The 11,289-nt window shown below is 39.8% G+C and overlaps 1 protein-coding gene across 1 annotated transcript in view; it reads right to left on the bottom strand.

Moving 5' to 3' along the window:
• Positions 1-11,289, bottom strand: part of LOC109302288 (gamma-aminobutyric acid receptor subunit gamma-3) — a 360,992-nt gene that overhangs the window by 325,600 nt on the left and 24,103 nt on the right. Inside the window, exon 3 of the mRNA XM_019523850.1 lies at positions 10,978-11,060. Coding sequence (XP_019379395.1) covers positions 10,978-11,060 — 83 coding nt within the window. The remainder of the gene's footprint in view (positions 1-10,977; positions 11,061-11,289) is intronic.

The raw sequence follows: 11,289 nt of genomic DNA, 5'->3' as shown, positions 1-11,289 counted from the left end.
CGAGCAGGTCCACGGAGGTGATACTGCCCCTCTATGCAGCACTGGTCAGGCTGCAGCTGGAGTACTGCGTCCAGTTCTGGGCACCACACTTCAAGAGGGATGTGGACAACATGGAGAGGGTCCAGAGGAGGGCCACTCGCATGATTGGGGGCAGCAGGGCAGACCCTACGAAGAGAGGCTATGGGACCTGAACCTGTTCAGCCTCCACAAGAGAAGGCTGAGGGGGGATCTAGTGGCCTGTTACAAACTAGCCAGAGGGGACCAGCAGGCACTGGGGAAGTTCCTGTTTCCCCGTGCACTACCAGGAGTGACCAGAAATAACGGTCACAAGCTGACAGAGGGCAGATTTAGGCTAGATATCAGGAGGTGCTACTTCACGGTCAGGGCAGCTAGGATCTGGAACCAACTTCCAAGAGAAGTGGTGCTGGCTCCTACCCTGGGGGTCTTTAAGAGGAGGCTAGATGTACACCTTGCTGGGGTTGTTTGACCCCAGTACTCTTTCCTGCCATAGCAGGTGGTCAGACTCGATGATCTGCTCAGGTCCCTTCCAACCCTAGAAACTATGCTACTATGAAACTATGAAACTATGAAGCCTCAGGCAATGAAGTAAGGCAGGGAAGGGCACTGCAGCTGGACAGGCTCAGGAGGGTGGGAGGAATGGGCATACGCTTTCACAGGACCTAGAGAGCAGGGAGGGACAGCATGAGTGGGAAAGGCTGAAGGGCAAAATGCAACCCCTAGATGATTGAAAATGTACATCTGTAACTATGACTGGCTAAGGGGGCTGAGGTAAAGGCTCAACAACCTGGGAAGCCCACACATTGTGCAAGCTTCCAACACCTACTAGCTGCATGCCATTGGCCTGGTTCCTCAGAAGATAGCTCTAGGGCCATGATTCTTAACCAGTACCAATTTAAATTTCTGTAGTGATTAGGCAGGAGTCAGCTGATGAATTGTGTGATCCAGGATTGACTACTCAAGTGTGGGGCAGAGCAGGGAGATGTCGTGAGATCCTTTTAAGGGTGCCACATGATGCTGCACAATACCTAACAGGTTCACAAGATAAACCCAGAGACTTCAAATGGTAATTCATAGCATCAAGAACATTCAGCCCTGTTGTGGTCTTCTTGTGTTCTTTGCAATGGAAGAATGGGCCAATTATTTATCCGTAGTCAAAAAATCAGTGACAGCTGGCATTTTCTAAGGGGTGCCTTAAGTCTAATAGTGCCTTGACTGTAAAAAGGTTCAGAACTACTTCTTCAGAGCAACAATGTAGAAGTTTTCCTCAGGCAAAATGTGCGGGTTTTTTAGGATGTACTCCAGGATATTCATGAGGGTGACCTCTGACAGGATATGTCTTGGCTGGGGTCTGCAATGCAGTCTGCCTGCAGAAAGGGGAAAGGACAACCATGCAAATGTACTGGCAGCATCTCCCCCTTCCTTCCTCTGCAGCCTTTTTTGTCTTTGATGTTGCTTCTCTACCCATCCTTCTGCACCCGTGCATTCATGTATCCCTGCACTGTGCCTGTGAGTCCAGTGTCTCATACTGGTTGTATCCTTTCTGCAGCAGAGATGGAGGATGTTTACATTATGTTTCTGTGAAGGCAGAAGGTGCTTGCTATTGTCCTTTCACATCCTTTTAAAGGCATATTTGATGCCCTTGCTCTTTCACTCAAGTTGTCGCCCATGTGCATCTTGGAGCTGCAGCTGAGTGCAACCATCATTTACTGAAGCCCACCAGCCAGGAAGAGTGTGCCACATTTCCAGTGCTCAATGGGGATGTGTTTTGGCACTCCTTTAGCCAGCTGTGTGAGCAGTAGCTGAGGTCTATGAATCACCCTACGGAAGTATGCTACCCATGCCCATTGTATGTACTAAGGAGACCAGTGCAGAAATATGAATCACCAGTATTAGAGGTCTAGGTGTCCTCACTGACTGTATGGAAACCATAGCTTCCCAGAAGCATAGAGGCTAAGTGTACCACCACTGAAGTCAAGGCATACACTGAGACTATTTTAACTCGGCCTTATGTGATAATTTTGATAGATGGGGCTCATGACCTAAACCCCTGTGGCAGATTGACTCACCTCTAGCAGGTGCTGCTATTAAATGTTTCAGCAGTATTTTGTTTAATTATTTAATAAACCATTAATAAAACATCACTTTAATCTTATTTACAGTCAAACCCTTATTTGTAGATTAAATATTTATGAAATATATTGAATATTATGAAGGGGCTTAACTCCTTTTCATAATTAAGACTGAACATAGATTTCTATTCCAAAATTTATTTTTAACTCTTGTCCCCCTAACACTTTAGACAGGAACAACAATTTTCTCTGTAATATAGAATACTTAAAAAAGGTTAAGAGAATAATTGATTTTTTTCTCTCCTGAGAATTTGGAAGTCAAAACATCAAGGTGTTTACTGCTAGTGAAATCTAGAAACCAAAATCAGTTTTAGAAACGTGTCCATTGTTTTTCTATGATGTAACAGTTATCAGCACTCAAGAATATATGAAGAGTTCCTTCAAAAGAAGTGTGACACAGAGGACTATAAGGTGACGGAAAAGAACAACTATTATTATTTTCTACTCCTCTCAAAACTTACAAAGCCAAACTGATGACCTCAGACACTTAAAAGTCATGATCCATGCTCCCCAAAATCATGACACTGATTTAAAATGACTTTTGGTTTTAATGGGGAGAGGTGTTATTTGACTTCCAAGGTTTGTTTGGGGTTGGGGGGAGGGAGATTTTCTGCTCAGGATAGAAGCACACTGCTTTAATTCCTGCTCCATAATGCATCAGCTATGGCATTTCTATTCAGGCAGCTGAGTGAGACAGTTGACTAAATGGCTCATTATTCTTCACTCCACAAGGGTTAGTGATTGTCTCTTCTTTTTTATGGCCTTGATGTCCCACACTATTCAAGCTAATCTTTCTTAGGGCAATTTCACTGTCTAATATCTACTTCTGGTCTGTTTTCTGCTTTTAATAGCTCTGGAGACTCATTCACTGGCATAAATCTGCCCATGAAGACCAGTCTTCAGTAGTATCCAGGGTTTCAGCTTTAGTTAAGCAGGAAAGGAAAGTTGAGTGACTTGAAGATTAAGCTCTGATACTTTTCTAGGCAGTCTTCACTCTGGCTTTTAAAAACAAGGCGCATAATATATTCTGGGGTGTGTTGTATGTCAGAAAATATGGTAACCAACTTTTTATGCTTATTTGTCTTTTGCTATATTTGATTGCATTATATTGTATTATCTCAGGATCAATGTACTGTTATACAGTAATAAATTATGAGCAAGGCTGTCTCTATTGTTACACAAAGCAACTTCACCAGAGAAACTGAAGGGCAAATAAGAACCACTTTGATATTTATAGTCATATATAAACTATGATAGGATTTTGCCATAAACTAGATTTAAGAAGTGGTATAAGCACATCTCCAGTGTAATCTGATGGGGGTGAATGCATTTATACTGAAGATAAATTTGGCCAATTTTATTGACATCTGGGCTTTTGCAATGATAAGGCCTATTTAGAAGAAGCTTTTGTATACAACACATTCTGAGTAAGACTCTTGGCTATAAAATAAGGAATCATAACAATCAGAGAGAGATTTAACATAGGCATGTATTGAGTCATATATAACATCCAAATAAACTAGACATCAGATTAGGTAAAGATTTGACTCTCTGACCAATAATTAAATTATTTCTAAAATGAAGGAATTATCGGGAACTTCAGAGACACCTAATAACTATGAATAAATGGTGGTAGGGGGAATTCACTGCAAACAAGTGCTACATAATGCCAGTTGGAAGTAGCAATTCAAAGCAATCACCTATATATGTGTGTTCTGAATTAACTGTATCAATGTTTTGACTTTGGACATTTAATGAAAAAAAAATCTAAATGCATGGCTAAAAGCTTTGTTCAATAAAAATACATATGCATGAACAAAGGGCAATAACAGTATAAATACCATAAACCCTTATTTTTGATACTATGTTCAGTACTGGTAAACCTCTGGAAAAGATATGTAGGAAGCAAAAAAAGCCCAGACTAGGGCAATGAAAGTCAGAAGGCATCTATATAAGCATTAGAAGAGAACTATTTGATTCAAGCAAACAAGAGGAGCATTGTAGCAGCAGTGTAACTCATGCTATTGCAAATTATTGATAACATACATGCGAACTATGGGCTTAAGGCCTTCCCCAAAGGGAAGGTATTCTGCTATTTTCCATTAATACGTTTCTTCTTTCTGCAATATCTTGTACTGGCTACTCTCAGATATAGGAAACCAATCTTAACAGATCCTTGAAGGTCCCCAATATAGCAATTAGTAAAAGAGGAAAGGGATGCAAAAGCTAATGATGAGCCTCAGCCACAAAGGGTGAATCAATTTCAGTTGCAATCTAGTTCCATTGTATAGCGATCAGCTGAAAATTCAGATTTGGATACAGACTCTTACTGAATGAATTTCTTATAACTCATTTTATAAGAGTTCTATCTTCATGCCTTCCTGCCAAAGTTATTGAAATTCCTTCCGGGGTATAAAAATTTAACTGGGTTCCTTCTGTCCTGTGCTTCATCAGTCAAATGATTCTTCAATCAGAATGTTATTAATAAATTCTGTTGATACATGAGACAGAACAGAACAGAATAAAGTAGAATAGTTTCTACCAGACTAGAATTTGCTTTTCAAAGCTAACAGAAATAAAACAGTGAAAACTATTACTTTTGGCAGAAACCATTAGTTCAGCCTTGGAATAGCAATTATCTAAGCTGTATATCAATAGGGGTTTCTATATTCAAAGGGACATTTGATTGATTGGAGTTTATATTTAAAAAGAAGTGATCTGTTTTTTTCCCTAAGGATATGGATAATAGATTTGAATGAAAATGATGAACCATAGTTGACAATATTTCCTTCTCCCCACAACCCCCCATTTTTCCAGCTGATTAAAATAAAAAAATAAATAACCCCTCAAACTTTACAGGGACTGAAAATGTACACATTGAAACACAAAAATACTTCACAGTGCAATAGGACTATTATAGTATAAGCAAAACCACTTTGGCTTGGAAATTCCAAATAGTCTATTTTCTACTTTATTCTGAATAATCTAGTTTATTCATACATGTTTGTGTGCATGTCCTACAGCCCTGGAACAACAACTAAAAGAATAAAGTAACAACAAGAAAAAGAATCAGCTGAGCCCCATGAGATATTCTTGTTATTCTTGACTCCAATCTCCAGTTCACATCCTGCGCAAATAGCAAATCTTCAAACTGCTACACATAGATTATTTCACACTTTAATGATGCGGTAGGTACACAGAGTACCACAGTTCCTGAAGGTCAATATACTTCAGTTAGCTCTTGACCTCTGAGATGCCCTTGAACAAGGACCTGCATATTAGGGCTGTGCGAATTGGCACGGTTCCATTTCAACTTGTGTTTCGACATTTCAGTGGAACTGCATTTAATTTCGAATTTGGTTTTGATTTGAAACTGTTGTTCCATTTCATTTTGATGTTTTGCCCATAGGCTATAATGGGGAAGCACAAAACAGCCTACAACTTTGTCATTTCCAGACTGATTTGGATGAAACTTGTGGGAATGGTAGCCCCTTCTGAGGGCATGAAGCCTGCCAAGTTTCAAGAAGTTAGGTGCAGGAAGTTCAGGGAAACTGCACCTCAAATTTTGAAAGCAAAAAACTCATGTCATGTGTACGTGTTAAGCCATAGCAGGGTCAAAACTGCAGGTGTCCTAGCCCCTGCTGAGGCAATGAAGCCTGCCAAGTTTCAAGTAGATAGGTGCCGGGGTCTGGGGGGAACTGCACCTCAAGCTGCAGACAAGCAAAACTCGTAACATGGGTGACACTGTGTGTGTGTTACGGCGCAGCAGGGTGAAAGCTGCAGGCTTGCTAGCCCCTGCTGCAGCCACAAAGCCTGCCAGCTGTCAAGAAGATAGGTGCAGGGGTTCTGGCGCCCTGCACCTCTGGCTGCTGACAGGCAAAACTCGTGACATGAGTGCTTGTGGGACTGTGTCTGTCTTGGGGCATAGATGGGGTGAAAATGGCAGGTCTGCTAGGCCTTGCTGTGGCCACGAAGCCTACCAGCTGTCAAGGAGATCAGTGCAGGGATTCTGGATTCTGGGGCCTTACACCTCTAGCTGCTGAGAGGCAAAATTTGCTGACAGTCAAAACTCGTGACATGGGTGGGTGACACTATGTGTGTGTTAAGGTGCACCTTCATTCAACTGACACCAAGGCAGAAAGCAGGCCAGTTCAAACAATGCTGCCTTTTATGCAGTTTTTCCATCCCACCCCCAGAGCACTGGGATTGTAGGGGACCTTAGGCCAGGATGACAGTCACTGGCCAGCTACACAGTCAATAATGAGAGCACTCCTTCCCCCCACTTCCTCCTCCCTCTCCTTACTTTAGTTTCTGTTTCCCTGCAGGCAAACCCAGTCTCTTCAAGCAGCAGCACCTAAGTAGGCCCACGTATAGCTTGAGTATGCGGGTGGGAGAAAAACTCTGGTAAGTGCTTTGAAATAAAACTAAGCCAGAGGAACTGGTAAATAGGGAGTAGGAAAACCAAGATTGGGTACTGCTTTAGGATTAAGTAGGCAGATCTTTTGGTCTACTACTTCATTTACTACCATTTTCAGCAATGCCTGAAGCTGAATGCTTCTTTCTCTTATGCTGCCTTAGTAGACCCAAAAGGGAAAGTTGGGCATGGGACATGGGAGAGACTGGTTCTAGTCTATGTTCCTAACTTCTCCAATAGTTTTTTCCACAATAGAAACTTTTGTTGTTCCAAGGACCTGAGCACCTCTTTTGATCAGTTCCATTGCATGGGTGAACTTGTAATCTGGGCTTTGATCTCTCCCTTGCTCTTTACACAAAAAAGCTCAATATGAAAAAACAATAGCTTGTGCAAATATAGTGGGTTTCAAATTAATATATTTGCTAATTCTATACTATATGTAAGACCTTGCTAAATATGCAGACTAGTATCTTTGGCAGGGCTCATTAACAGGCTTTCAAATTATTTAAAAGGATATGATCCAATTCCTGTACCTTCAAGTGTTAGAGTAATAAAGAAGGCATCATCGTGGCCAAGGAGCATGAATGGTCCAAGTAACCACAACCAATGAAGCTCAAAAGATCTTTGGGTTACAAAAAAGGCTAGGAATTGAGTCATGAAGTCTTGTAAGGAGAAATCCTAGAAATAACTCAGGCTAAGCTTTATGCCTGTTAAAAGTTAAGGGAATCTCCAAAGGGAAAAGTGGCAAGTTTGGGACATTAAGGGCCAAACTCTACTCCACACATTAGGTCTCTGAGTGGACGTAGGGTTCTATGTAGAATTCTATTATATCCTGTCCAAGTTCTTTAAAATCCATTAAGACATATACTTTTGTAACAACCACCATCTTACGTTTAATACTGAGTCACAAAAAAAAGGGCCAGAAGGAAGAGGACCTACCTATCTTTTGCATTAACCACATTTCAGGGAGTTGAGCAGGGTAGAATATGGATGTACATACAGTTGGAGCCATTTCAAAAGCAGAACATTTCAAAAGGGCAGCATCTGTTATGCTCTAAGTGTTACGCAGGGATAAGCCAGATATTATAGAAACAGAGTGGAACCACTCTAACATGGGGCAAAACACTATTAAAGTTGGACTGATTTTGTTACGTTTGTATTATTCCTGGCTTGTCTATATGTAGCAATTAGAAAGTAACAGCTGCTGCCCTTTTGATCCAGCTCCAAATGTACATGTGTTCATACCCAGAAATGCACTTTGGCACCAAGTCCACTTACAAGCCTAATAGGTGAAACAGAATCTGGCCTTAACTCTGTTAACATGCTTACATGTGTTGCAATAGATTGGAGCAGTTGTAGCTGTGATAGTTCAGGAAATATGCAAGAATTAAGTGTGTGTGTGGGGGGGAGGGGTTGGGGGGGCAATATATTTTATTAGAGAAAACAAATGTATAGTTGGGAGAGATATCAGGAGGCATACAGTTGGCCCAATAAAAGATACCTTCACAAAAAAACCCTTGCTTCTCACATGTGTGTTGTTACAGAATACTTTACCTGACATAAAGCAACATGCTAAATAATGCCCTGTGGGTTTTTCTGTTGCTGATTACAATTCAACTTGCAGGTGTGTGTTTGGGTATTCCACTGCAAATTCTACAACTATTTAGGTTTCTATTTTATTCAAAGACAATGCATCATAGAATGTAAAATTGTAATAAGTTTCTCCCCTCAGAAATCTGGCATAGCTGACAGTAATAAATCATTCAGCTGTTCATTCAGTCATTCACTTTGTAAGTTCTGTTGAGTGTCATGTATCTTCAAATTGCAGTATATATATACACACACATAATACAGAAACTATAACAAAGTTTAAACAGAAAAATCACAGAGGAGGTGTTCTACATGCTAATGCACGATAATAGTGCTAAAAGCTTATTTGCAGAAAGGAATGCCACTTGATTCCAACCTAAAAATAAATGCCACTGGTAAATAGCTTTAGTTGAGATGCCAAGGAAGCCATTAAATCATTTTGTTATAGATTTTCAGATGTTATTTTCATACAGCAAAAGGAATGAAAAGTATATATAACGAACTTGGACAAATTCAATACTTAGCTGATCCTGTATAATTCCTATTTCCTCCGATGGTGTTGTGTGCATTAAAGAGCAGGAAAGTTCTAACTTAAAAGATTTAAATTAAGATGAAACAATTCCTGTCAAGATAAAGTTTGATATTTTGCTTTGGAACTTAAGCTTCTGAGGTTCTAAGCCTATTAAGCACCAAGTGACAAGCTATTCCATTAAATAAGATGGTGGCAGAACACAGCTTTATCACTTCTGAGGGCTGCCAAAACAGTTATATCAGCACCAAACTGAAGTAAGGATTGGGGAGATTTCTCTTGGCTGTTAAAGTTTTCTGGACATTGCTAAAGTCAAGGTGTCAAATTCATTTGACAAATACATCTAAATCCCATCTTAATTATAGTCTGTGGGCTGGATTATCATTTTAAGACTACACAGCTAGAGGTGTATGGAAGACTTCCAGTAGACAGATTTCACCCCTCACTGAATATTCAAGTTGTTTTCAGATAAACCACTCAGCTTCTACTTTTACTCTTTTGTCTGAAGCAGAGACAGGAATGCTCTTCAAGTAAATTTGAAAAAAAAATTAAAATACCTCAAAAAAGTCATATAAACTATGTTTGTATAAATCACAGTATGAACATACACACTGGGCACATTTACACATTCATTAATGAGCCTTAGATACTGTGCATTTACTACTTGCTTAATAAAGTTCTAACTAAATGCTTAGAAACTAGAGTTACTAAGCAGTAGCACCAGCACATGGTTACTGTCTTTTGTGGTGCTTACTACACTTTAGCCTGGTAACACTGTGCAGTAGTGTTAGGGTGACAGTATTTGGATCTTGGGGAACACTGAATTTGAAGCTGAATACAAGGCTATAGCCTGTGGCCTAGCAACGATGCTAATCACAAGGCAGAATGATATATTAAAAGTAACGTTGCAAGATGCTTAGGCAAGCATTTTCCTAATAATGTTGTAGTATGTAGGACATATGACTCATTGTGTAAAGAAAACAGGATGCAGCCCACCAGCTATCATCAGAAAATAAAGCAGAAGTAAGACCTTGAAGATAAAGGAGTCAGCAAGAAACGGCAAGTGACCAAAAGAAGCGGAAGTCAACATCTTAGGTATGCACTCATAGCAAAAAGGCATGTAAATGAGTGAAATGCATAGGTAATCCCATGCTAATGAAACAAACAGTAAACAGAGGCGGAGCTTGAGCTAGGAGGGAATATGGGTGGAACAAAGGAGGGACAAAGGTGGAGTAAATGTTAATGAGTATGAACCAAGGTGTATAAATGTAGAAAGAATTAATGTTTGTGGTGGCTCCCTGGTTTGTTGGAGATAGTCCAAAGCTGTCTCCATTTTGAATAAAGCTGTTGCGAGCAATGTGTGCTGGTGTTTGCTCTCTGAGCAATTGAATCATTGTCTTCCTAGTTGTTGGGTGCCTCATGGAGTTGGGGTCTAACAGTAGGCTATTAGCTTTATTTTTAACCATCATGTTACTACGCAGTGTTACTAGGCTAATGCTCAGTATCTTGTGTATATATGCCCACTAGGTACCTAGCAGGATAATATCATGGGCTTGCTTAACTTTCCTGACCTTCTTTCTTCATACTTCTCACTAAAACTTTGCTTTTGCCATATTAAGAATCCTACCAGGTACAGTAAATGCTGGATCCAGTAAATTAAGCCATGCTTGTCTTTTTAAATATCACTTACCACATTTGGATCAGGTTTGTAATTATATTTCTGCAGGAGGGTAATGTTAATTGAGATTTGCCATCTCCGATCTCAAGGGTGTTCACAATGACAAAATTTTTTATTGACAAAATACATATCCAATTGGAAACTACTAAACAGCTGAATAATATAAGAAAAAATAGCTTAAGCATAATGATACCATCTATTTCTGAGTTATGAGGTAAATTTATTACCATGCTATTTGCCATAAACTCAGCTAATCAGTGATGATTGAGCCAAGAAACACATCTCCAAATGATACTACAATTTATCCTCCCAGTTATAGGTTACATGATTTTATAGATCATCTCAACACGGACTTTAAATATTTACTCCCAGTTAAATTGCAATTATAGCATCAAACAAAAATGCTGATGCTTATAAAAATATAACTATGTAGTACTTCATGAGGCATCATACCAAGAATGCTAAAGAAAAAACTCATGAGTGTCAAACACCAAAGCAAAATTTGGCTTTCAGTAACTGTTGAGGAAAGCCTGAACAACCTGACAGAAATAAAAAGCAAACCAGTGACTTTATACATGCTTTATATACAGTGCTCTGTGCAGAAACAAGTACTTACAGCTAGAGAATATCAACGGGCAAGAATGTTCATCCATTGGGAAATTATGTAGCTGCAGCTGGCATTCTGCATTGATGGTAAGCCTGTGGAAAAAAAATTAGATAGCTGTCACTATATATCAACACATTGAAAAGCTAAAGGAGAAAGGTTGGGTAACCTTAGATAAGAGTTCAGGGTACAACTGGGAAAATTTTAAGTGTGGCCATAGAATAAAGGTTTTTATAGATAATTTCCTCCAGATCATGTGCCTTTAATGAACACAGGCTAAAAACAGCTATTTGGAAAAAATATGCTAAGAAATGTGAGGCGGGG

This window comes from Gavialis gangeticus, unplaced genomic scaffold, assembly GCF_001723915.1.
Source record: "Gavialis gangeticus isolate Ggan-Ray unplaced genomic scaffold, GavGan_comp1, whole genome shotgun sequence".
Lineage (NCBI taxonomy): Eukaryota > Metazoa > Chordata > Crocodylia > Gavialidae > Gavialis > Gavialis gangeticus.
Note: the sequence above shows the minus strand (reverse complement) of the source record. Positions and strands in the feature narration are given on the sequence as shown.